At 40.0% G+C, this 27,822-nt stretch overlaps 2 protein-coding genes across 7 annotated transcripts in view; one reads left to right on the forward strand and one right to left on the reverse strand.

The window, feature by feature from the left end:
* Window positions 1-21,448, reverse strand: part of LOC111246995 (uncharacterized) — a 23,541-nt gene extending 2,093 nt beyond the window's left edge. For 4 of the 5 annotated variants that reach the window (XM_086983068.1, XM_086983065.1, XM_086983066.1 and 1 more), the window contains exons 1-2: window positions 2,685-3,753; window positions 351-739 (exon numbers count right to left, since the gene is read on the reverse strand). In XM_086983068.1, coding sequence (XP_086839194.1) covers window positions 351-515 — 165 coding nt within the window. In that variant the 5' untranslated portion in view covers window positions 516-739; window positions 2,685-3,753. Of the gene's footprint in view, window positions 1-350; window positions 740-2,684; window positions 3,754-10,113; window positions 10,218-12,307; window positions 12,536-15,795; window positions 19,076-20,992; window positions 21,120-21,257 lie in introns of those variants that run through there. The other variant, XR_015323344.1, reaches the window with a different exon arrangement.
* LOC111246994 (uncharacterized) lies at window positions 4,382-27,822 on the forward strand. 2 transcript variants are annotated; one of them, XM_022797490.2, is made up of 9 exons: window positions 4,382-4,523; window positions 15,870-16,049; window positions 18,911-19,122; window positions 23,325-23,418; window positions 23,798-23,930; window positions 25,332-25,560; window positions 25,963-26,203; window positions 26,369-26,545; window positions 26,898-27,822. In XM_022797490.2, the coding sequence occupies exons 1-9, from the start codon at window positions 4,512-4,514 to the stop codon at window positions 27,123-27,125; spliced, it is 1,506 nt and encodes a 501-aa protein (XP_022653225.1). In that variant the 5' UTR covers window positions 4,382-4,511; the 3' UTR covers window positions 27,126-27,822. The 2 variants fall into 2 exon arrangements, with proteins under 2 accessions (XP_022653225.1, XP_086839190.1); XM_086983064.1 differs by lacking the exons at window positions 4,382-4,523; window positions 15,870-16,049; window positions 18,911-19,122 and adding an exon at window positions 22,410-22,927 and having other exon boundaries at window positions 23,332-23,418.

Below are 27,822 nucleotides of genomic sequence, written 5' to 3' on the forward strand. Positions count from 1 at the left end.
TTAGAGAGTTTATAGAGCACCCCTCCAATATTTGTACTCTTCCAGGACCAAATACCGATACGGCCTGTAAAACGGAAGATAAATACCAAAAAAAAATAAAACCATATTCTTTATTTACTAACGTTAAAGTATATATATATATATATATATATATATATATATATATATATATATATATATATATATATAATAGCATGATTGTTTCGACAAGAATCTATGGTAGTTTTCCATCGTATAATCTTCGTCGAACACGTTGCTACTAGGAACTGCTTTAAAACTTCTGTCCAGATACTATTCAGTTTAGAATGTCTAGAATGTCCACTTTTACGGATTAACCTATACTTATTTACCTGGCCACCCCACGTAATCTGGCAGTCGCCACGACCAAAACTCCAGCCTGGTATAACGTCACCCCGGTAGAGCGCGCGAGCAATTCGCGCAGTTCCTTCTCGAGCTGCAAAGGTCTCGTCAGGAGATGATTCCTTAGACTCTTTAGCCCAATCTAAATTTAGCATGCTTAGGTTGGCAGTCGGAAATATCCAGCGGCAGCCTTGAGGCGCATTTGGCACATCGGCGAACTGTACTGCGGGGAATAGCCTTCCTCGAGCTGGGAACGTGTTTGATTTTCTTGGTCGGTGGATCCTTGAACGATCATCCGCTCGCCGGAGCAAGGCCCGGCCAGCGCGCTGCTGCACCGCCAGCTTTAATAGGGTTCCACTTACCGAGGCCGAAATGCTACCTTGAATTACGGTTGAATACAATTTAGAATAGGAGCAAATTCGGGCGGATCTCCCTCTGACCTAAGCTCCCGCGATGTTGATGCTGAATGGCTTGTATTTGCTAGGACTTGAAACATAAAGCAGACATCGTTGTAGAGGTAAACTCACGACTGCACCGATTAGCAGAAAAATAAGAAATTATCGAACTCGCAGAATATTCGTTGGACTAGCGCAAGGTAAAGTACTTGTGCAATGGTGGCTGGTGATGAGGTCTTGGCGATACATTTTAATAAACGTTTCGTATAGTGGCTTGCAAGTACAATTCTACCTACAAAGGACTATCTAAACAAATGCGTGGTGCAGTTGTTATCAGCACTGCTCATAGGTGGATTCCTTTAATGAATCCTCGCTAAACTAGTTCTAACATGCAAGAGAAAGTAGCTAAAAGAGGACTAAACACAGACCCCTCGCTTTTTAAGGCTATATGTAAAATGGTTGGAAACTACAAACGAAAGCCTGCTTATGTTATCTTTCATATGATTTATGTGTAAGAAAGGTTCTAAATCATAATTGTTATCTACAGAAGCAATTGGTGATTCGAAATAAATAGTAAAATCAAAATAATTCGGATGACTTAATTGTATTCGAAAGACACGGCTTCCCACTGTAGTAACAGACATTTGTGTCGGGTTTGTCTCGTTGACGATCATCGTAGATGCTATGAACCGTTACAAGAGAATCTGACGGACATTGAAATTAATAACTTTTTAACTAGTTCGGCTTTAGAGATACTCTTTTATTTTTTGCGCAATTATTCTAGTTTTCGGGCAGTTTCTGGACAGCTATAAAATTTCTGCTCCAAAATGTAATTCCTTTATCTGTAGCTTCGCGAAGTGAATCGATGGTGGGATATGTTTAAAACACGGAAAGCCCCATAATTACACGAACTTAAATCGGGAGGATATACGGGTTGAAGCTAAATTTGGGTACCCCTTTGTTTAATTCAGGAAGTAACTGAGGTATGGTCATGAGGTTTGGTGTTGTCATCAGATAACTAGGCTGCGCGTCTCCGATTGCGTGCTAACAATCCATTGATCTCTAGCGGAACTGGAGACAGCGGGGTGCATTTATTGTTCAATTTTTAGCGAGTATCTCATAGTGGCCCTGGTGTCCATTGCGAATATCGAAACCTACTTGACACTGTTATCAAAGTCGACTTCTCTCCAGGGGAACGCCATTTTCTCGCCTGGTCATTCTTCGGCTAGCGGCAGAGATTAAGGCATAGCAATCAAGCTGGTGAGCTTTCTATTGATTTTTTAAATTTTTAGGTAATATTTATATATCATGAATTTATGGTTTTAATCCATTATTTATCTTTCATATACCTTATAAATCTCATAGTAATATGTGATATAGATTTATCATTCATTAAGGATAGAGAAAGTAAAACAAAAGGAAAAATGTATATCGTATAGTGTGTAGCTGAAGGATAAAGCTAGATTTTATAGACATTTAAATTTTTGTTACCCTTATATACGTGTATTACAAATTTAGTATTTTATATATGTATATATACTTATAAATAAATTCTAAATAAATGTAGTTAAATATATATACACACAAAAAAATCCTGCAAATTGCACGTGAAATACACCAAACGCATTTCCAACCGCTGTGAAATTAATCCACAACGGACCCATGTTTTACTCAGTTTCTCAATTTTTAGTATTTGAATTTCAGTTCTGTAACACGTTACATGTAAAATATCCGTTTCGGCCGACAGAGTTTTTGGACTTCGAGCTCTGCTTTCGTTAAAAAACCTCGTAGCCATGCGCTCTTTTCCTTTGGCTCCAGGTATCTGGTTATGTTCTAGCTAGTTTTCAATACTCCAGTTTCTTGAAGCGTTTGCACCATTTATGTAGTGTGGCTTCGCTTAGGATCTCCTTGCCTAATGTTACTACTAACCTCCAATGAATTTCCGCAACGCTGTGGCCGTTCAGGAACAAAAACTTGATTACTGAGCGTTGATGATGACTGAAAGATGTTCTTTCTTCTGAACTTGCTTCCTTTAACCTCAGTCGATTGTCACCCACAAGTTTCTAGAAGACTAGATTTCGTCTGTCACGTAGTTTAAAAATTATTTAATAAAAAAATCAGCCACATTTGTTGTAAAAACCTAATATTTTACCTTGAGGCACACAAAATATCTCTATTTATTCAAATTGCATTCCACTTTAACGATGGCTACATCTAACAAATGAGCTATGTATGTACGCAGTACTCACCGATTTGATGTAGCTCTTTAAAGAAAAAAATAGATTATCAAAGTCGTAAGAAAATTCTAGCTGGTTCAATCACTGTGCACGCTAGGAGATTTCCAATTCCTTCGCGCAGACATAACCCGTTTAAAAGTGGGAATGTATCAAAGACAACATCTTCACGGTTTGTTTGCATAAAGTTAATTCAACTTCTAAAGTTTACTTTCAATATTCTGACTGTTCGGGCTGTCCGAGGATGTCTCCATTGATATCTGTTCCGGCGCATATTTAAGTAATGCAACCCCTTGTCCCATGAGCGATCCGCTCTCAGGTGTTTTTAGCTTATCGCTTGTATGTATTCTTTTTGCCGAATTAACAAGAAATCGAATTTGCTTCTCTTTAATAGGGTGACTGGGCAATGCGTCATCAAAGTTTTTCATATATCGTTAAATATTTGATTTTTTAATAGATTTTGGATATTCTGATAGGAAATTTACGAAGCAACTATGTCTTATTATGAGTGATAAAAGAAAACAAAGTTTTTTTTTTTTACCGTATTTCATTGACAGGATACATTGATTGCTATAAATAGGAGCCTATAGTGATGCTGTCACTGTTATTGCTAGTGACATTAAATATTAGCAACAGTTGTAATAACAACACCACCTGTGACCACACGAACTACCCTTATGCCGGCGCAAACAACAGAGGGAGTTTTACTCAAGCTCAAGGCTAAAAGTTTTCTATAGTCGTATAGAATGAAGCACCAGTATAAGAGTAGTTCGGTTAAAAGCTAACCAAGAGGGGCCACCGCTTCTTTGTTTCATTTTCCTCCTCCTCTCTTAGTTAGATGACCTTGAGCCCATTGAGCCTACAGCGACGTCCTGCAAAGATATGGCTATTGGTCACTGTTACTTCGTGGAACTGAAACTTCTCGCAGGTCTGGCCCAGGCTCTTAGGCCACTCTCCCGCGTCGCGTGCTCTGCGGCCGAGAAAAGCTTGGGGAACAACTGGTGTCGTTAGTGAGTTAACCCGTGTCAATTTTGAGTGCTAGTTCTAACACTGTCTATAAGAACAATCAAGAGCTGCAGACAGATAAAACGAACAAAGTGTCCATGTTTTTCCCACTAGGAGTTATCTCACTTCGAAACCATCTCCGACGCCCTGCAGTGGCCTCTTGTGATTTTATACCATTCTGTAAGAAATTGAATTGCAAATAGTGAAAGTACTTTGGGCATTAGGCAGTCAAATGTTTGGGTCACAAGGAATACACCAACAAGTTATCACAAGTGACAACTCTACATTAATCCAGTTCTACACAGCGCTGACTGCAAGGTGACGCCAGTAATAAGCGAAAAACGAGGTCTGTGCAGATGTAGAGATGTAACAGCCCTCTGTTATATGACTGAAAGAGCAAAGCATCGGAAAGATATTCGTAGAGGATACTTCAAAGTCTCCAAGATCGCACCGTTTTGTTTACGATCATAGTACATATCTCAGTTTTCCTTCGGAGATATGCTGAACATAACTAGATATGCGCAAAAAAGTAAGTTCGAATGATGACAAATTTCATTGTAAAGCCGCATAGTGAAGTGTGAGTTCGAATTTCGGTCAATAATTGTTTTGATTTTGAGAGTGTAACAAACGGCACCTCAAATCGTTTGAATTTTAATCTGAAGTACGACTTTTAGCATATATGTGAGTTTAATTAATGAACAAAACCATCTTATCGGTAAGGTCGAACAGTGCAACGGATAAATGAAGATTTCAGCTCACTGCCGATAAAGCGTCGGCTATCCTCCCCACATCGATGATTACTTAATTTAGCAGGCAAGTAATGTTCAAACTAAGCATCAAATCAATAGCTTTCCACATTTTCTTAGACACAAAGCTTTTTTTATTTAATCTTATTTTAGTCTTGAATTCTATTTGGACTTATTATTAGCTAAGTGGTAAACGAAATAAATCGCGATTAAAGCAAAGGTTTTATTTGAGCATTTATTTTTTGCAAATTTACTACAAATTTAACTTCACTGGGTTCGACAGCAAGAAAATATCTTGTGAAGTAGCTATAGCAACGACGAATCACCGCAGCATTAACTGAACGCGCTAAACTCACGTTTATAACCTCTTAGACAAACTGAATAGACTACAGGATCACAATTTTGCTCTCTTTCGGTAACTATGTGATACGCGGGGCGTCATAATTAGTCAGATTGGATATTACGGATTCGCGAACTTGTTGAGAGCAAAAAATTTATGGAAATCTTGGTGATATATTTTCTTTTCATTTCGCTAACCAAACATACGCACCGAGTCGAAACGTTTCTATCGTTTCATCAGTGGCGATCTTTTTACTATGACAACTCTTTTGTGGCCGTGTCGTAGCGCTACGGGGGTAACTAACGCAAAGGCGTGGTATTCTTGCACAGAACAGCTTCGTCCAGCCCGGTCATCGGTACATTAACTCGACAAAATTATAGTTAATACCTCTCCCTTTCGTATACCATAATAAATTACTGCAGCGCAGTTTATGTAGAATTTCTATGCAGTGGGTTAGCGTAGGAAGCGGTACATGTGTATACAATCGTGCCCAAAACGACGCTTCACGCCAAGTCGCTTTTAAATTGTAGATTTTATTGACCCTGTCATCGTGGCAGTTTTAGTTCGTTGTTCATGTGAACACTCCATCGGAGCCGGCTATAAAATCTATTCGTACGTATAGCGCGTCACACATACAAATACTCTAACACATATAAAATGAATGTATTCTCAAATTAGTAGAAAATAAACCTATTACAATCAGAGAATCAATAAGCATTAATAAAGTGTTCAGACAGAAAACAGGCTCCAAGATCAATATCCTACAGTTCAGCTTAAAAATTTTAATCTGAAATCGATGGCACAATTTATAGATCAGGCAAAGCCCACGAAGCATCGATCATCTACTTAACATTTCAATATAACATTTGCCAATAATACAAGTACCTGAATATAAAGTCCCATAGATATCCAAATAATCAAAGACCGAAGAACGTTTAAATAACCTATATGTCGAGAACTAATCTGAACCGAAGGGTCAATATTTCACCACTGGGCTAACGAAGCGAATTAGTTTATACTCAGGTTTATATATGAGCGAAAGGACCTATTCTCGAAATAGTCCATGCACGCATCCCTGCAAACCCTTACCCGCTTTGAGGTTTAACAAAAAAAAAACGAATATGCTGGACTTTTTTACGCTGCTCTTTTTTCGTTTGACAAACAATCTCGAATCACTTTACTTCTAGAATAATTGATTCGGGACACCTGCTCTTCCGACGCAGTCAAGCCGCTGACGTCATTTGGCGCTGTTTTAGATGATTTACGAATAGTGATCCTCCAATATACTCTATAGATGCATACCGTTGTCTTTTTCAGCTATAGATGACTATAACAATGTGCGGACGCAGCCGTATGCTACACTCTACTAGTTACAGAAAATCTGATCTCTGACCGACTTCTTTCTCAAGGGCACTTCTCTTTCTTCGACGTCACACTCTTCGAGAGTACCGTTTAACATAAAATGACTATTATTGAATAAACTGTGACCAGTGCCTTGTCGTTGTTGACCTGATGAGAAGCATTGGCAAATATACACATGGTACAGCAGTCAGTTGGTCACTTTCCATGCGGGTTAGCGCGATTCGCTATGTTTCCTTCGAGACGGACAAAAACTACTATGCGGTAATTACAGGATCATGCTACAGTGAGCCGGCTGCTCTAGAAGCTGAAATAGATCTAGCTAGCCTGCCTAGTCGTAACAGTGATCATGCAGTTGTAGTCGGTGCTATTTTGTAGCGACAGCAGCGGCAGCAGCGTTACTAGTAAAAAGTGGCAGCGTAACGACGACAACCGCCGCCGCCGCCGTCATCACGATTGCTTATTAACTAACCAGGCTGCCAGACAGTCCTCGTGGGTGCTCACCCGTCTGCCTGGCTACCGTGTGCGTTATTTTCCTCTCCGTGTCGATGTTACATGTCCTGCCCTGTTCCTGTCCTACCCTCCACGCACGATCAGCTTGAAGCCGAAAGGACAACGATGGAGCCGTGGAACAGCTGGCCTGTCTAGTGGAATAGTAAAAAGGGCAGAGAAAGGAGTTTGCCGTCAGTAGCAAAGGTCCTTCCAGCAGACTTCTTTTTTTTCTGGAAGCTACTGCTGCTGATATTCGTGGTGAAGGTTTTGACTGATGACCGCATGGTTGAAACGATAACGTATTCGTACTAAGGTTATATAAAGAGGCCAATGGGAAGGCGAAGGTCTCGCGGAGGCTACGCTGTAAGCACAAGGCTGGCGCTTGTAAACTGCCACGATAGCAGGAAGGTCTGCTATTTAAGCTATCTGCTTACTTGTCAGCTGTGCATTGATTGGATGCTATGGATGCCATGGGTATGGCGGTGATTTGAAACGTGATTTCGTGTTGCTGGTGATAATGAGCTAATCTGCTGCAATCAAGTTTCACCCAAGTGGCAATTTTGTCTACGTCGCGCGTTCCTTCATCCCATATCCTTATTCCCTCTTTACTTGGGTGGATTCCTGCTGATTCTGTTATGTCGTGCTTTATACGGGCCGTTATTTGAACGCAGTTGCCGCCACCGAAACTCACATTTCGGATTGATTCAGAGACAGGCTACCACCCACCACTCACCCAAACGCATCTATGTGGTTTCCATACGTATTCGAACACGTCGAAATGCCGATACAACATAGAAATACATTTACACGTAACTACTTTGACTAACCATTCCTTTCTTCATCATCATGGTCTTCATCGTTGTTGCAATGCAGGCGCTTTTGTCTGTGGTTGAGCTAGTTACAGGACAGAAAGTAATTAGTGCTAGTGCCATATGATCGGCGGCATACGCTATGACGTGGTCAAGAGCTCAATTTCGCTACTACCATAATACCCCTGGAGTCAATTGTTAATTAAAAATCGGATTAAAAGCTGGTTTTCCGGTTCAGAGTCAGGCACAAGTGATCTGCTAAGTGGCTTTCCCGTGTCATAAATGCATCTATGTTTGTGATATTGGTATCTAGAAAACAGCCTTCTACGAAGTGACCCCGCCACGTTTCTTCCTGTCATTATCAGCTGTTGGAAACATCGAGGCTATCAGCATGAAGTCTGACATTTTTACGTAACGCAAAACGAATGCAAGTCGTGTTAATGAGATTCTGACCTTACTGGCGGAACAAACTGTGGAAACTACGGACTCAATTGCCGTTATCTACCAATTTGACGACGTTCTATTTTTCAACAGAAATATTGTCCTAGTATTTATGTTATTAATCATGATATTGGTGCTGATAGTTATAGGTGAATATATCGCAAGGTGTGCGGGAATGCTCCGCATTAGCTGTTTAGAGATCCGTATTAAGTTTGCCTCTTAAAGAGCACTCATCGAAAAAAAAACATCTTGCTCAAGGCTACGAGTTAAGCTCTTGCCATAATAGTAAAATTAATTCTGTGATACAAGGAAAAACTTGGTTCATCTGTTTGTGTGGTAAAGTAAATTCAACAAAGGAGTCAGTTAAAAGCGAAGTACATCATCGAGTGCTCACGTAACAGTGGTAAGCACTTTGTAAAGGATACAGCCCGGTTTTTCATATTTAAATTGCTGCAAAGAAATAGAGCCAGATACGATGGGTAAAAAAAAAAGACAGACTGGCGTCTATGCTTGAACTGTGCGAAATATACATCGAACAAAGATGCAATAATACAAGCTCATAGACAGCAGTTGCAGCGAGCTAGTTTCGAAAATGAGGTGTCGTAAAAAACCTAAAGCAGTGCAGAAGCGTTCGGGCCGTCATGTTTAATAATCTTGAAGGGTAGAACGCCAACATGCCATACGGAGTGGTCCTTCGTGAACGAGTTACCGGTGTTCGATACAAAATTGTGCTGTCTCTAAGTAAATGCGTAAAGATATTAGCAGCAATGGGTTATCAAGTATTTGCCAGGCGTGGGAAGTTGTGTCCCTGTCAAATTTGTTCTTGCAAAAAAACACTAAAAATTACAGTTGAAAAAGAAGCAGGTTTATGCTTGTATTATATTCGTGTATTGTTGGTCTGTGGACATAGGTAACGAACCTTTATTATTATTACTATTACGTCAATACACATTCAAAACAAATGCAGCATAAGCTATCTTACGTCAAATATTTATGGCCATTTAGATGGGTTGCAGGTGAATCTATCTCGTTACAAATCTCAAAAAATAATTTCAAGACTTGAGTGAACTGTATTTGGGTTTCGCCGATTTATTGAAAACATCATAATTATTGCTAGGTCTGTTGATGGCCGTTAGATTCTCGGTACTTCATAGCAGGTACGACCTAGGTGTACAATAATACTTCAGAACTCTTTTTTTTTCCTAAGAATCGTCGTATATCGCATGTGGGTGAAATGATTTGACGGGACTTGTGTTTATTGTCTTGATCATATAAGAGCTGTATCGCTTGCCCTTGCCCACATTTTTTTTGCTCCCAGTTATTAAAGGTAGATGAACAACATTGATTAATCGAACTGGCCTTCTAGATGTTCGTCGATCAGATGCGACTAAGATTCTGCGTCATATTATTTTGGACTCTCGCGCCTCAGTCGGCTTACGTGGTAACTCAGCTACGAGGCCTGTCCTGCAAACATATTAGCTTAAACTCCAGAAATAAGAAGTCATATTTTTTCTCTCAGAACATTTCCTGTCACACATAAATTAATCTGTTTTCATTACCATCTAAATGTGTAATGTGTGCCTTGTCTAAAAATTTCTACTTCTTGCTCAAGGCTACGAGTTAAGCTCTTGCCATAATAGTAACGTTATAACGAGAGAAACCTTGACATCCATATTGTTCCAATAAATGGTCAAGAATTGAATATATTCAATTTCTGGGAATAAACTATCAAAATGATTCCCTTTTGTAACGTGGATAAATACATTAGATGCAATGATAAAACTGCAGACCACAACTGCGCACTGACCCACAAACGTACCGCATACGATTGATCGACGTAGTTTCTGTTTGCGAATGTTATTCAGACAGACCATTCTAAAATGATTGGCTCTTTCGACCTCATTTTCCTTTAAAAATAAGACTAAAACGTACCTGAGTTAATTACTGTGGCTCGATCATATCTTCGATTGTCGTCTTATGTTAGACATATTTTTAATTTTACGTCTTGTCGATGGGCCAATTCAGCGTTGGTGGTCCTAAGAACAGTCGTATCAACAGAATATTGGATTATTCTAATTAATAATGAAAGGCTATTGAAGGCGCTTCCAATAATATACGACACTTAACTTCAACTTCAATGCTGTGTTGTCTGCTACCCATTTCACAGATTGAGTTAGTGACAATTTCAAAGTCAAGTAGCCGTTACGTTTAGATCTTAGTTAACCTGAATTTGATATATTAATTATCCTATATTGTATCGCAAACTAATATAACTACTAAGCCATAGTAATTATGGAAAAAGTTTTCGACTCGAATGCACATTGATAGATAAAGACGTGCACCATATTGGCATAGATGTTATCAACGCGCGTGTTTGTGTGTTATCAGAACTAAACACTTTTGGAGACAATGTGTTTATTTTCGGTATTGTCATAGGTTCGTAGTAGGAACGGTAGATCAAAATCTTAATTAAAATCTTAATGTGTTTTCGCGGTATATACCCTAAATATGCATATCGCATTAGGTCTATTGTCCAAATGAAATGAATAAGGCTGAATTGTTTCCCCTAGGATACCGCCTATAACCTCAAGATGTATTCTCTGTCAGTGATTAAATCAAGACTAGCCTTAACTAACAAGGAGTTTCAAATTGCGCACGAGATCGCTGCTCAACATGAGCTAGATATTGTCAACATGAGATAGATGTTGTCTTCTTATTTTGCAGGTCTAGAAGTGTTCTGTCATCATATAGAGGCGGAGGACGTTATTTATCGAAAACGTATGGAATATATTATGTGGCCAAATAATTTGTTCAATTGTCCTGAGAAATTACTCTGTTCAACAGTCAGAAATCTCAGAATGCTCTATTTGTGGATGCATTCGTGTAGAGTCGTCAGCTCGACAAATAAGTGCATTGAGCCAAATAATAATAACTTAATTGATAGATTATGTATTATAGATCTATCAAGACAGATAAATAGATACGATAGATAAATAAGATAGATAGAGATAGCTAATCCGTGTATTAGTGTTTAACAATACCTATATATATCTATCTATCTATTAGTTATTATATTAGAGTTAAAATCTAAAAAAGAATTAAGTGTAGACTATTGGGCTTTTTTTCCTGACCAAGTGTTTTCTAGTTTTACATTATTATTCTTTATCTACTTCGTTCCGTCAACACCAGCGATGTGCTTTTCAGATAATTGATTCCATGCTATTCCTTCTCAGTTCAGAATATTTACCTTTGATAGACCTTTTTTGGAAACCAGATAAACTTTAGTATTATTACTAATTAGAACATAAAATCCACATTCGCGAAGTAGACCAATATTTTACTAGCAAACTTCATTACGAACTGACAAAAGTTTTAACTGCTCCAAATGATTTTTCCTCTTCAAATTTCCCTCGAACTGTGAACCGAATACAAAGCTATTATCACAAACAGCACATTGGCTTAGCCATAAACAAGATTTTTTTTTCTGAAAAACCTTCTATTTCAATTACAAGTGAATTTATCTCGAAATCCTATGTTAGTGCTGATCAGGCTTACCGATAAAAATTTGGCAAATTTAACGAAATTTACAGACAGAGTAACCCACCTGATGCGCCCGCTTACATATCTATCTGGTTGACCGTGGCTAAACAGTTTCTTTACGAATAGATTATTTTGTAAGTTCAGGCGGACCCCGATTCCGTCCGGCCTGTTTTTATCGCTATCCCAACAGGCGAATTTACTGCCGAATCGTGCTTTATCCAGAACTCAAGAAGCCTTTTATAGAAGCCTAAAAGGAGGTCGTTACCTCCAGAATCGAAATGATGCACATGTTTACGGTATCTTTACGTAATGTACGGCTCTACTCTACCGATAATTTACATGATTTGTTTCAGTTTGTCCGATTCGCAGGCTGAGCTCTCCGTTGTCGTCAATACTGAGCTAGTTGTTTTCGAGTCTGCTTCGCACTACATGGGTAGATTATTTTGAAGCTAGCTGCGCCCGCTTTACAAGTGTTGTTTACATGAATACAGTATAACATTATAATGACTACTATCATAATCAATATTTACTAATAATCCAGATTGATCATTTACGTGCGTTCACTAATAACACAGCCACTACGTACACGTAATCCGTATGTTGACGTAGTCCACCTTCGTCTCACGCCATGTCCGACGCCATGCCGCTAGCCTGATGCTAATAGCTTCTTGCAGGCGCTATAATCCTTCACTAAAAATGCACTCGTGGAACGCTAATAATAATGACAGTATTAATTTGAAAGCGAGCCACATCGATACTAGTTCGTCTGGATATGTTATAAACTCGACTGTGTCATCAATCGAACTAGGTACGGCTGAAAAGACACAAAGTACAAAACATTCATTAATATTTCGCTCTAACCCAGTTTGTATTTTGCTGATAGCTTTTCTTGATAGTTGTCTATTCTAAGCAGGAAATAAGAATTCAAAGTATTGCAAACAACGAGACGAATGATTGTGATGCCAAATCTCTCCTGCCCAAAGTAACTGTTTTAATGGCGAGTCGACTAGAAAGTTCAGGACGACAGGATACTGTGATGCCTAGCAAGGATGCCGTAGTGAATTTACCTAAGCATCAATTATCAGTACCATTAAATAGTACACTCGCAGCTTATTTTGCCGAAAACTACCAACAAATTCAGGCGTTTGCACAAAATGTCTCCTCGACGCTATTAGGTTTGGCTGAGCAAGGGGCATTGATTTGCAAATTTTTAAAGAATAGTAAGTTCTGCGCTGTATCTGCGCACGACCCGGACACCGACCTTCCAGCTAGCATCGGTTATGAGGGCGATAGTTATTCCCCAGACAATCAGTGTCTTGTACATGGTTTTAGACATACCTATTACCAGGACCCATACACAGGAAGCTTTTACTACGTGGGTCCTTTTAACCAAGGTTCATATGGCCAAAATCGAAAACACAACCATATGGGACACTCTTACAAAATTGTGTACAACAGAGATCTGTTCCGCAACGAGCCTTGGCATATTGATCCTTATTACCTAGACTCCTACCACCATCCGCCTGGTAATTATTACCTTCATCCCCGCCAGCCTCAGCCAAATTGCCGGAATAACGATATCCTTTATCACAACGTTTACGAAACGGGAAATCAGCAGGGCACGAACGTTAGTTTCAGGCGGCCTATAACTCAGGTTTCCCAAAGACTGCGAACTGAAAGCCCGATATCTCAGATGGATCGCGGGCGTATTCACCGTATATCAAGAGGAGAACATGGCTATAGTCAGCCATTAAGTGAAGCCGACTATCACCGCGAGCAGCCTGTAGCTGAGAGCGATCGTCACCGTGTTCAGCCTGTAGAAGAGAAGGATCGTGGCCACAGTATGGCTGTAGAAGATAGTCGCGGCCGCACTCGCTTCCTAGAAAAAGATTTCCACCGTAGCCTACCAACACAAAAAGAATATGGTCATAGTCGGTCTTCTATTGTAAGAGAGCACAATCGGAACCAGCTCGTAGGTCAGAGAGAACCGTGCCGAAGCCAGCCCCCCGTTCAGAGGAACCGCGATCCAAGTCAGCCTGCTCATAGTAGGCGCGGCCACAGAAAACATCGCCGGAAAGAATCTTCTGAAGGCAGGGAAGTTTCAAGAAGGCGAGAGCAGAGTCACTACGTCGGGAAAAGACGCAATCAACCGCAGAGTATTGGCGCAACGACCAGCAGTACTACTACTAGTAGTCGTGGTAGACGCACTCGGGCCCGCCGCGTGAGAAGTAGGCGTGTTCATAGCAAACGACGTCACAGGCAACGAAAGCGCGACAGCCGAGGATCTGAACAGTTTGCCAGAAGAGGACCACTCCCTCGGAACCAACGTCGAGAAGACCCTTGTCGTTCAAGAATATGGTGCAAAGAAACGGTCAGTCCTGATTTCAACTTCCCAAAATCATCAATCGCTAGATCAAGTCAACTATACACTATGCATCCTGATCGCGACATATACGAGTCCGAAGCTACTGATGAAGACGCCGTGTACGTGGGTCCTTGCTACCGAGATGACTGCGAGGGTGATATTTACTATAAAGACCCTTGGCGAGGGAAGTTCTATCATCAGGATTCCTTTCCGAACGCCTACGATTCAGAAGGCAGCGGCGGTGATAAAGTTCCCGGTGTCATGTAACTAGAGTTTTAGTCAACTTCTATCCCAAATCATATAAACCGCAAAAAAATATTTCTATCTAGAAGGTTAACCACCCCTTATGGAATTGATCATAGCATATTATGTGTGTGCACCTACCCAAGCTATTGTCGTCGCAAGCTATTGATGGAAGGGTGACGCCCAGGTGGAACAAAAGTGAACCTGTAGAATTTGTCCTAATAAAAATATTGGTAATAGCTTATATATTATTCGCCTTGTCTCTGTAGAAACATCAAAGAAAAACCAAAAAGAAAAAAAACAAGCGATGGTGTATTAGATCGAAGGCTTACCCGTAATCGGTTCCTGTCACCATTAGGCCATCACGTTCTATTGTCTATATTCAAAAGAGTGGTTACGCTACTGTTGCGCTTTTTACGTCTACGATGTCTTAACAGAAAGGACGTGCCATCGGCAGTCATTCTATGAAATGATATAGCATATGCTAATTGCATATTGCTAATGCAGCACTTGCAGATTTTGTTCTCTCTTTGATCAGGCCCAGGCTTTTGGAAACAGCCCAGCAGTACGGGCTGATAGGATCGATAGGTTCTTGCCGCCACACAAATGTTGAGGACCTGAAGCTACGCCAGTGGTTAGAAATGATTCACTTTTTTGAACTAGTCTGCTTTCAATGAGTTTTAATTACATTGCAATTTTATCGGAAAAAGCGTATTGCTCTCCATCGATATTATCTAGTCCAAAAGTTAATTTTTAGTTAGTTACCAGCGTGCTATATGAATATTAGCTGCGCTGATTTGTAGGCTTTACTTATTCAACGTTTCATCTTGCGAAAGCACTGATAATTTTTTCATGAAGCTTCTTTACTCGTTAAATCTAGGTACTTCTGTAACACAACTCCCATATCTCCGTGTAGCTTAGGCCAGAACCAATGGTTAGGTTTGTGTGGTGAAGAAGGCGATCATCGAATTTCAGGTCCCACAATTTATTGGAAACTAAATTCAACTCTAAGTTGAACCTTAGCCTTCGCGCTCATACTGTTTGTGTTAAACGCCCGTCGACAAGACGACAGTTTCATTCTCAATAAATCACTGAGTATGAACGCAAGCTAAGCCACAGTCACACCCAGGGATCTCCTGATATCACTATCCCGTTGCACCGTAGGCCGAACAAATTATAATCGAGGAAGTAGGCATCGTAAAACCAGAATTCAGCGTCTACACAAAATGCGTCACTTTTTTGTATTCAAAATAACACTGACTGTTCGGCCAAGCGCCCCTACCCTGTGTCAAGTATTGTGAAGAAGAGGTAGAAAATAAATGTTTTTTATTTTAGATCCGGTACTTGCATGGATCACCTTGTGTTCCTAGGTTTAGCAGGTAAACAGTGCCCTATCATGGGTTCATAAGAAAGAACAAGAGGTATTACTTTACATTCGCCTGGTAAGACAGAAATAACTTAGTCACCTCTGCATGCTCACACAACAGTTCTGATAATGATTCCTGTTTATTCTGTTGTACCCAAAACTGTTTCATTGCAGCAATGGTCGATGCGTTCGTGTGTCGTACGAGAAGGAGCTGTGCGCGACCAATTGGTCATGTCGTCGTCGGCGTCCTTTTCGATCAAGTCTTTTCTTCTGTCAGCGAAATTGCAGCTACAACTCAGTTTAATGGTGATCTTTGCCTTATCGCTTTCACATGCCACGCCGACGGTACCTCTTGTGAGTATGATTAGACAACCATATGGTCTGCATGCGCGATTTAATGTGGTCCTCGGACTTCACACGGTAGCAGATGTCTGCACGAAGCACAAACTATGATAGAAAGGCACCGGTGTCGTTAAAATTGCGAACAATAGTCGTTAGAAATCATTCCTTGCCGAAGATAGTTTTTTTTTTCTTATTTTAGTTCAATCAGCTGATCGGCGCTCGAGAATTACTTTTCAGAATGGTTTGCATTAAGGGATATGATACCAAATGCGGTGACTTTGTTCGCCGCAGAATAACCGAATTGCCGTCCTTCACGTAGGCCACCAACCTAACTCAAACAAAACGTAGGAAAAGCTACGACTTGATTACAAAGTTGAAGTCGTTTTGTGTACAGACGACTTAGCGACGACTTATGTTTTAAGACAGAGACGGTGAAGAGGCAAAACAGCGGTCATTGATATCCTGCGTCTTGCCAAGTGTCCCCTTGGTTATACTCGTGGCAGCTTAATGAGTAACGTATTTGCTTGCTAATCTTAGTAACATGTTGTGGCTTGGGTTCGAATCCGGGTCATAGACGCACTTTGTTTCATGCTGAGAGTTAGCCGCCTAATGGAATACCTAACAATGACATTAAACGTGAAATAAGAAGTATAGAGATTGCTTCTTGTCTACGTGAACCGGTTCCCGCCCTTGGAGGTTGCAGTTCTCCTTAAACGGCGGAAGTTTCTCCGTGCACGTTACCGAAAGGCGTAGGAAGGCAGTGTTGTTAGGTGCATGGGCAACCTGTGTTCCGGCCCCGAGAACCTCAAGGTACACCCGACTAAATTTGGGAAGAAAAAAACAATAATTGACTCATGTCAAAGCCTACTTTCTCTAACAAAGAGTGGGACTTCACGTAACGGCCTAAGATTGCTTAGAGGACTTTGCCGCTGCTGTCTGAGAACCTACGTTATTGCTTCGAGCCGGCAACCCTTCAAGATCAGTTTTAGGAACTCGGAGAAGAACTTTGAAAATTTCTTTACTTCGGGTGCGATGAGAAACGACGAGTGGAAAAGAACCAAACGGTTAAACAAACACTCGGTATGGGCTTCGCCATAGATTCTACAGGGAGGCGGGTTTCGACGAGCCTGGTGATATATGTAGGTGTTTGAGAAATTGTAACATATATCATGCCGCTCGCGGCTTTCTAGAACTATCTCCAGATATTCGGAAAATCCCCCTGAAACTAATTTTATAAACGCAACAAAACTCGTATACCCTGTATATACGGCGCAAAATATTTTAATAGTTCTGTATACTCGCTTTGATCTTAACCTATTGTGTTGTTGGCCAATAAATCTGAAACGCTTGGTTACTGCCAACAATGCTACTTAAATAAAGTTTGATTTGAGCATTTTCATGTAATTTGTGTCATCTAGCACTAAAAATATGGCATTCGATATTAATTATTCGGTGTACATTTTTATGGACTGTGACACAGAGTCTTGTCCCACTATTACATCATATGCATATTTACTACCTGCAAACAAAGGTGATTAACGAAATTTTTTGCTGATGACGTATTTCACCTCATCCTCGTCCTCAGAACAAAGCGTAACAAATACATTGAATACGGTCGTATTTTTACGGAATCAGCCATCAAATTGCCTAAGTTGGCACTCTTAACTCCCAATCACCAATTTTTCACAAGCTTAGCACCTTGTGATAGCACTTGTTTTAAAAATACGGACTATATTCTCTCACCTGGAAATCAATATGATTTTCGTATTTATTGAGCGGCGCGCATACTTCCTAAGTAGATTAATACCTGTGAGAGATGCGAGACAAAGGGGCATTACCCACGTATGTACTATGTACGCAACTCATCATGTCCAGGCATTTGAGCTGCGTTGATTTCGAGCGATCCGATGAACGTTAACCCCAGTGTTGTTCAAATGCTCCCCTAGGACGCCCCCTACACTGTTTCCTAACTAGTATCTCCTATTGCCTTTACATAACTCCACTCACTCTATTTTTCTGATATTAGATTATATAACCTTCCTATATGATACTATTAAATTAAAAGAAACCTTTTGCCTAAGAGGCTAATTTGTCTTGTAAGTGCAAGGTCTAATTGAAACTTACACAAGCAATAACTTTTCTCCAATTCCTGGTTGACACTATCGCGCAAACATAGGGGAACACAGGTTTCGAGAATCCATAAATCTGCTAATTTTACCACCCCGTAATAGTAGAAATAGATAAATAAAGAGGAAGCGTCACGTTTTCCTTCATCTTGACCGTGCGGGCATCAATTAAAAAAAAAAAACTAGTTTGGTGAGCAAAAGTCTAACGCTATCTACTATGTCTGTCTATTGGATAGGTATGATAATGTTTGGTTTGCTTTTATCTGTTGCTCTAAGCAAAGCTGTTTCGACTATCAGAAGCTGACTGTTTATCTCTAAGTAAAGGTAGCAGCAAGTATTTATAGCTTAACATGAATATGAACGATGAAACAATAACAATTTAGTTATTTCAAGAGCTTGTTCCATCAAGCTACATTAATCGAGAGGCATTTTTCAGTGAACATTCCTGAAACACACTTTTATTCGAGATGACAGAAATGCTTTAGCCTCAAGCTGGTGTAATCAATTCTTTTAGCTATTATGCCACTGAATAGCAGAGTCAATAATACTCTTTTTTTCAAAAAAAATTGGCCATGCGCCAAATTGTTGTCGGGCGGCACACTGACAATATTCAGGACAAAAGACACGCTCTAGATATCTACTTTTTCCTGGCACGTACAGTATGCTAGCAACACGATTTATTAAACCTATTTTTTCTGCTTAACAAATTAACATTGATTTTACTTAAGTTGAAGACTTTTTTTTTAGACGGATTTCATCGCTAGCGATCGCGGAGACGAGCTGCGGTTCTCCCCCAGCCGATGGGCGTACAGGTTTGGCTCAGATTCGCACGAAATGGTGTGCGAATATCGGCCAAGGACTCCGGCACGTCTAAACACTTGGCTGCAACTTAGCAACGTTTACGTCGAAGGCCTGTTAAGTTACACCAAAGTTGACTCGTTATCGGGAGCATCAATAAGGTATGACCTGTAATTATTTCCATCGTACTATCGTGATGATTTATCGTTATGTAAAGGAATAATGGAAAGGAAGCGTTAACACTAACAAATCAGTAAGCGAGACCAAACTCAACGATTATACCTCACGAAATTAGCCAAAGAGTATTGTAAAGCTTAGCAAATGAAGCACAGTAATTTAAATCTTAATTAGCCTCTTTTGTTTTCTTGCTTTTCTAACCCAAAAATCAAGGAAATCAGCCTGATTTTTAATACTTTCATTCCAAATACAACAGAGTCTGGCAAATGTCAAGAGAGCACTCATATACCTGTAAAAATTGTTCATCGTAACCTTCTGTGTTGCATGAGTTTTATTGTATTAGTTTTGGTGGATCTTCTCACTGGATAGTGAAAACAAACAACCTATTCTAACAACTAATGTCGGCAAATGAATGCCAAAATAACGGATCGAATTTATGGTTTATGGGTTACTATCACCGCTAGATCTGGTAATGATTTAGTGAGATGACTGAGTGAACACCGATCCTGTCATTTGTCTATTCGCAGCTCTGATATCTGAGCACCCACTTGAAGCTCGCCTTGCATACAGCAGGATCTGTAAATACTATCCTTATGCATTATTGTAGCCTGTACAAAAATCGACGTAGTTAGTCGTAAGTATCTTAATTTCATGTAATGACGTTGCTTGGCTTTTTTTTTCATTAATACGGCACTATCAGGGGTTGGCTAAATGGCCGTCCAACAGAAAAATCTGCGCTGTTGTCGAGGTCGTGGCGTGTTCATCCCTTTTCAGAGACTGGGTATCCCTGGGCTATGTGGAATAGGGGAGATCCATTGAAAAGACTTTTTACGTGTATAACGCAGTAATCGAATGATTACTATATCGGTTATAACATGCAAGCTCATTGAACCCATGATCAGGTTTCTTTAGCGTATTTTTCTCCTACTTTTCAGATTTATATGTGTTTCGAATAGCACCTTTGTAGTGTATGTAATATAATGTCGTAGATCTGAAATGCCTCCCTGTGATAATACAAGCTAGTATTGAGCAGTGTATTTATTCATATTTCCTGTATATAGTGGAAAATGGGCCTTTTAGTACAGGGGCTGTATGGGCCACTCCTTTTTAGTAAAAGAACGTTGATTTTAAATATTAATATTCCCCAATTTACAGAATTTTCGACAGTTAGAACTTTTCAAAGGTTGTGCTGCGTAGACGGCTGTGTATTTTATTGAATAACAAAGAAGTAAAATAAGACCTCGTATGTTAACTAGTTTTGCCTGTCCCAAATCTGCATTTTCGAACCAGGCAAAGATTATATTTTATGAAAATCATCATATTGAGATATATTGTGTGATCACTTTTAGGTCTATATGGACCAGAGTGCAATGGATTTACATAAGCCAGTGCATTTCGAGATACATGAAACCCAGTGTCGTCGATGTTAATTTTGCAAGGAAATTAAATTAACAAAGTGACCTTGAGGTACAAGCTAGCCTAGCACGAATGCACGAACGAGCGTATACAGTCATCGGCCAATCAAATAAGGATACCTGGAAATTTCGCATATGGCCAGGTGTAATCTAATATAACTCCGCATCCGAACTAAATATCTGCATGCATTGCCGTTTATCATGTTTCGAACGCGCTACCGCCGTCACGCCCGGGCCCTGGTCCCGCACTTTGTCTCATACGATACCCCTAAACTGTGAGATGTTGGTCATTTTTTGTTCGGCCTTGACCCGCCCTTTGGCATAACACCACACGTTTTTGATCGGGTCCAAGTCAGGTGAATTTACAAGGCATGGCCCAATCTTAGCACGATTAGCAATAATCACCTTAAGAACAAACTTTGTCATATGACACACTTACTTTCATATATATCGTAGACACACAATTTCCAACCAGAAGCCGTTCTCATATTGGGGCAGCATTTTCGTCTGAATTATTCTACTGTATTGGCGTTTTTCCATAATCGCATTGAAGAAATGTAGAACTCCTGCATCGTGGAGAGAAATGACATCATTAGTTTGCTCGGATGTTTGACATGCTGGATTACAGAGAACCCCTGAAATCTTTAACCGAAACGTCTGCGGACGTGTTGAGCGTTACTACAAAACATCGAAATGCGATTTACCTGAAACATTCGCATCGTAGTAGAAATACGAAAATCACTACAAAATAATCTGTGGTCACAATAAGATCGTTGGCATTGCATAGTTAAGAGTAGCGATGATTGTTCTAAAACATCTTAAATCTCTTCGTGCACGGGGGAAGACTAAATACGATACTGAATGGACTGCGCGTAACGGCTTGACTGTCCATACTACATACGTGCTGTCGTCAACAACGATTGCGCCATGTATTTCCCTCGACAGCAGTTTACAAATACGTTTCTAGCGATAGTTCCATCACATGTGCTATCATGAGAAAGCGGAAAGAGACAACGTTTATGTGAAAGAGACCACATGGAGACGTTTAGTTCGAGTGCGGAGCAAATGTTTAGATCGCCCGATTTTATTGGCCAGTAACTAAAGCTAAATTAAGTCACCGAGTTTCACATTTGCTATACCACATGTCGTCGTCGTTATTAGCAGCTCGAAAAAAAAAAAAGGAAAAGTACCACTTCATTGGCATACTGTATTGTTCGGACAAAACAATATTGCCGACATACGTACCACAGTGCAGATAATCAACCGGACAAAGATAAAAATGCACTGTGAATTATTATTCATGTAAAAACCATGAGGTGGCCACTGTAGTTATTCAGGCTTGAACGAATTCTTTGCAGGGACTCTCCAATGACTTTCGAAAATGGCGCGCATATTAGCGGAATGATTCTATCGTCTCTATGCAAAATACATTTGTGGATGTAAACAAATTCTAAACTGGCATTAAGTGTCGGCCTCCCTAGCCGTAATCACGGTCCTTTTTAGAAGCATTTTGTCGGTTGTTTTCAACATTAAGCAAATGCTAGCCCATATAGCCCACTCTCACTGCTTAGCCATCGTAGATACCTTAAAACAGACCAACCACACATTTTAACTTTAGAATAGCAGAGCAATAATGGGTCTCGGGGAACGGCAGTTGTTTTTGGCATTTCTAAAGACCCGCAGATTTTCATAGATTTTTAGAATCTGAATTTGGCTAACACATTATCTTGTGTTTAGTGAGGATGCTTCCGTATATGACAGTGGAAAATCGGACGTTTATATATACTACATAAACCTATAAATAATAACTTGCTTACGGAGCTTCCTTCAGTAAGTTAAGCGTTTTCAGATTCTAGTCCGTTCTGACTGTTATAGCAGCACTTGTTTCAATACAAGTCAGCCTCTTAGAGTGTGTAGGATGCGACAAATGTAATCATATATTATTTTGCCAAACACGAACATACAGTGGCCTGATATAAAGGAACGAAACTTTACCTATAAAAAATCACCAAAGGGCAGCTATAGTCATAAATATGATAAAACTGTACTTGAAACTTTTCAACTGTAAAGCCGGTTCCTATAATACTCTATCAATATATGCATATGTTTGGAAAATAATTCACGATCAAATATATTACTATCCTAGAGCTGTTTAGCTTCGTTTGTGGCATAAAGTACGACGCTAGTGATGGATCTATTGCACGATCCACAGAATCCTTTGCAACATTCAATAGATCCGATTAATCATCGCCAGCTTGAAGTCGATAGAGGACACTCTGTCGTGCAACAGTTCAAGGGAAAATTATTCTTTGTACCGGCTTGCAGCTTCTCTTCAAAAGTCCTAACTATGTGGGCTTGCCATGAATGCGCTACAGTATGTTTTGGCTTCATACTAAATAAATATCGTTTCTCTTCCCTATTAAATGATTCACTGTCTAATTGTATCCCTTTCTTGGTGGTTATATGAATCAATGAATATCACAGTCCAGCTCTATGCTAGGCTATTTTAGGGACGATCCAGTTTTTCGAAATTTCTCAATTTATATTTAAGCCTCAAGTCTGAATTTTAACAGAGACAGCTGTCGGCGAGCATATTTGATCGAACGAAGCAAATGAAAAGCTAGAACTTGATTTCAATTCTATCCAAGTTAAGCATTTTAGCTAGTTGACAAATAATTTACTGCATTAATTGAGCTGCAGAAAATTCGAGATTATTATGGGCGACATTACGACCTACAGTCCTACAATAATTCTAACTACTTTTGTTCTAGATTTCAGGTCAGAAATATTACGTCTTCATCGGAGTTCTCCTGCAGGGTTTATTCTTCAAGCTCCTTACGTTACATACAAGAGAAGCAGGCCCAGGTACGTTCATGTTCACTTGCTGTACAAAAAAATGGTTTTTTATGGAACTACCATTCAAACAAGCGAACATCGTTAACACACATCCCCGTGCCGAACCTATTCATCAAATTCAAATAGCTTGACGACAGCTAATATTGTACAAGCGTTATAATCGAGGGCTTTTACAAACAGCCGATAACAGTACATAGGTCATTCAGCTTTGCGAATTTTTTCACGGCTTGGACAACAATGGTTAGAGGCTAGAAATCGATTTCACCGAAAAGCTCACTAAATTATATAAATACCTGATTGATACGAACTGTATACATATTTTAAAGCATGTTAACGTACGCTAACAGTTTAACCTACGTTTTTTCACCTTTTGTCGATCTTGGTGAAGGTGTTTGTCCTCGTTGATCGACCGGAAAGCTGCCACACCGATAAACAGTGTTGGGGTTACGGCCGAAACGTGGTTTGTGATAATGGCGCCAGTCAGCGCTGTATGTGTGCAATCAAGGCGGCACGAACCTCGCGTAAGTCAACTGGATAAGCAAATATGCAATATACTTTATAATAGTTTTCTATTTTAGCTATTTCCGCTGGTGGTTATTCGTCTCTCGGTCCCTAGGTTTCGATCGAAGCGCTTCTATTCGACGTCAGCTTGAAACTGGTGAACATAAATAAAACGTCTGTTGAGCTCGGACCCCATTCATTTATGTTCCATAAATCGAGTTAGCTTTTCCCCCGAAAATTGATTCTAGCCCGCACATATAAACCTGGTCTTTAATGTTTTCCTTTTGTATCTACCAGTCAGGTATAACTTTCATAGGTCTCGTGGCATGTAAATAAGCTAGGCTTTGCTGGTTTCTCTCGGAGCACTTCAACGCAGATTTACTTTGCACTTACTAATGCATTTTAAAAAATACTCTAGAGATGAAAACATACGTTTCATTCGAGTTGTGTGTCAACTTCCTCTTAACAATTTCAAAAACAAGCTGATAATAGTATCTATCGAAACAGTCAAGACCAAATTCATTTATTGTATGTATTATTAAGTATTTTATTTTAATCCGCACTACAATAACAGTCGTCCTGTTTTCAAAAATCCTCTCTTCGCTACAAAATAAACATGACCCGCTAGCGTAAAGACATGCCGATAAAATCCTGTCATATAATCGTCATTGGAGAAGTAGTGTTGTGGCCCACAAAATCAATGCCCATATGATAGTTACCCCATAAATCCCCCATGAGCGTGAATGCTTTTCACTTTCAGCTAAATACGATGACTTTGTTGCTCCTTTATTACGTGAGCACTGTAGTCCTCTAGCTGTAAAAATAGAGAGATTATTTAGCATCGTTCCGTACAAAAACATGTACCGTTGAACGTTGCCGCTATGGTAAATAGTTGAGTAACATAACAAACATACACAATTTTTTACAAATTTTTTTTACAACAATATTTTATAAATTTTTCTAAATGTAGTTTTCCAGGATATCAACCACAGTGCTTTAGAAAAGAAACATATTTGTATGTTTTTATGGAGTGCTTAGTTATATCATTATTAATGCTGAAAACTGCTTCTATAATTTTGATAACTTCAAATATATTTAAGGAGACTCAAACGAATAAGTAAGATCACTGTCGTTTTTAAAACAAGAGCTGATCACTCAGTGAAATACAATACCAAGGAGGAGATGGATTGTCGAAAAGAGCACCGCTTACGGGATTCTTAATATTAATTTGATCGCAACATACCCACTGCACAAAGCCATATATCAGTCTCTGTCCAGACACCTTTTCTATATTCCCTAGTGTGTACATAACGTCGACGTGTAGAGCAAGTGTCTTAACGACGTAGCAATCCGGAATGACACCTGCCATATATGACAATAATGAATGCTGCGTCCACACTTGGTTCTGCCTGCCACTTCAGAGGATAGTCCCATCTGCACGGAACTTATACCCGTTGACAAGTGCAAGTACCCCAAGTGCAGGGGGGATGAGGATGACTGCATCTGCACACGAGATCCGGCTATTGTTCTAAATCCAGCGAGCTACAAACATAAGAATCCTTCCAACTTTACGCCCGACCAGGACGAAGTTGCAATCTTGAACGGCAGTAAAGTTGTAGAACTCAGCTACCTTGTGCGGAGCAGCGAAGAGTAAGTTCAACTAGAAGTACGTGAGAATTCTGAAATGTCTTCCTTATTTAGTTAATTTCAAGTCCGAAATGCGCGGAATTTATGGAGGCACATACTTTTTTACAAGTGACATAACCAAACCAGATCTGGATTTTCCATGCGAAATACAGAAACGTCATGCTTTGCCGGATATATAGCAAAGTATAACATTTTTTAAATTATGGCTGGTTTTCGAGAACCAAAGTGAGGTGAATGGTGTTACTTAATTCCTATAGAAGTTGTAAAGTCAGCACTGAAGTTTGCTAAGATGACCTTGGTGTGATCAGTGCTAAGTAACAACATCGCCTAAGAACCGCTCCCTAGACGAATTTGGGGAGTAAGTGAACGAAACGTAGGTTTTAGCCTTTTATAATGGTGTTGCAGATGCATACACTGTTACCGAACGTCCTCAAACCTGCAATACCTTCAGGCAGGTCTTTTTCTCGTGGGCGCTGTCCTTGCTTTTACCGCAGTTACTCTAATGGCTGTGGTCATCCGCAAAATGTGGCTATATTATCGCGTTCCTCCATACCTGTTGGAAGCTTCTCACGATCTCGAAAGAGAAACCATCGAACGTGAAGCCGAGCAGATGGCCCAGCGCGACAAACCGCCAAGCTATATTGAGGTATGATACTATTGGAAACGATGCAGTTTCAGCTGATGACTACTAATATTCTGTTATATCATATGGGATAGTGCAAATAAAAGTAAAGCAGTTGGACGTTCCGAACAATTTGTCTCAACTCAAGCTCATCTGCCAAGTACGCCTCGGCTGATAACACATTGACAGGTGATGGAAGGAGATCTCCGTATAAGTGGGTACCCGCCGCCCGATTATGAAGAATTCGCTTCCGCAGTGAGGCAGCATCGCGACGTTGAACGCCGCCAACCTCATCGCCGTATCTGCAATACTGGAGAACTCCAACTTAGTAGTGACCGTGTCGGCCGGCGTCACAATAACGTTCCTGTAAGTTTGCCTTATCACAGCATTGAATATAATCTTATTTGTTTGAGTTTCTACGATTTTCCAAGTACATTCGGTACGTAAACAGCGGATTTCGAAATCCAGCTTATATCCCATATTCTATCAGTTTTGGATGCGTAGCAGACATATTATCCCTGACCTGAATTGATTTCTGTCGACCCTAAACAACCTCTAACAATACCTTTGGTAGAGAGAAATGGTGAACAAACCATGTGTAATATTGTTAGATTTCATCATTTTTTGCTGACCCGTTTTATCCCGGTACCTAAATCATTAGTGTTCGTTTTTTTCGACGTATTAATCTTGCGTGCATACTTTGTTGTTGCTTAAATAGAATCCGATGTCATCTGGCCGAAGGTCATTAGTTACACCATGGTGCAGGGCGTTTCAGCTAAGCGGCCCAGCTGGCAGTCAAGGCGCCGTCAGGCTTGGACTTGGTTCTCCTGGCACGGTTTCCCGATTGTCACTGGCGACAGTGTCCTCGATCTCCGGAACTGTTGCCAGTTCCTCCCATTTAGAAGTTCCATCGTACGAAGAGTCCGCACATCGGCTTTATTATTAACTTGTTTACTAATATATATATATATACATTATTGTATAGCATTGTGTACCATTGTTGTGATTATTAGCTTGCCATCTCATCAGCTGACGTACTCAAACCATTGAGTGGCTTGCATGGGGTTGCCGGACATGGCAAAGATAACTGCAGCGATCAGTATCTCCATTCCAATTCGCTAAATCCATTATATTTCACTATACGATTCATAGGTTTCAATCGATCAACCTTTTGCACTTATGAGTAAAGTCATTAAACCTAAACTGTGGTCCCTTGTGGATAACTTGTCCGAAAATTCGAGGCCTTCGAGACGCCTTCAACGCACATAACTAGTATGGTCAACTCTCGAACACAGAAAGAATATTATCTAATCGTCTATCCGTGAGAGGAAAAAGTAGACTCGTTTATTTGTTTGTCCTTTACTCGAGATATAGTCGTATCGTACTTGCGTGGACTGGCATAGAGGTTTCACAGCATTTGAAGTATGAACAGAAAAAAGGCGTCATTATTGGGCCCGAATGGTTGTTAGGTTTTTCTATGGATATGAGACGTGTTTAATATTTAGTATATCTATGGGAGGTATTCATATACTGTAAGTACACAAAAAAAAAGTTACTGTATCAGATAATAATACATCGTCGATAATCGTTTTGGTCGACTTCGACTCAGCACTCGTAGAATATAAAACTTAACGTACATTTTT

This window comes from Varroa destructor, unplaced genomic scaffold (genome assembly GCF_002443255.2).
Source record: "Varroa destructor unplaced genomic scaffold, Vdes_3.0 BEIS01000003.1, whole genome shotgun sequence".
Classification (NCBI taxonomy): Eukaryota; Metazoa; Arthropoda; class Arachnida; order Mesostigmata; family Varroidae; genus Varroa; species Varroa destructor.

Excerpts from the sequence above, each read along its gene's own strand:
- LOC111246994 (XM_022797490.2), top strand. Across the intron at positions 26,204-26,368 it reads AACCGCCAAGCTATATTGAG|GTGATGGAAGGAGATCTCCG; the intron begins GTATGATACTAT and ends ACACATTGACAG. Across the intron at positions 26,546-26,897 it reads GGCGTCACAATAACGTTCCT|AATCCGATGTCATCTGGCCG; the intron begins GTAAGTTTGCCT and ends TTGCTTAAATAG.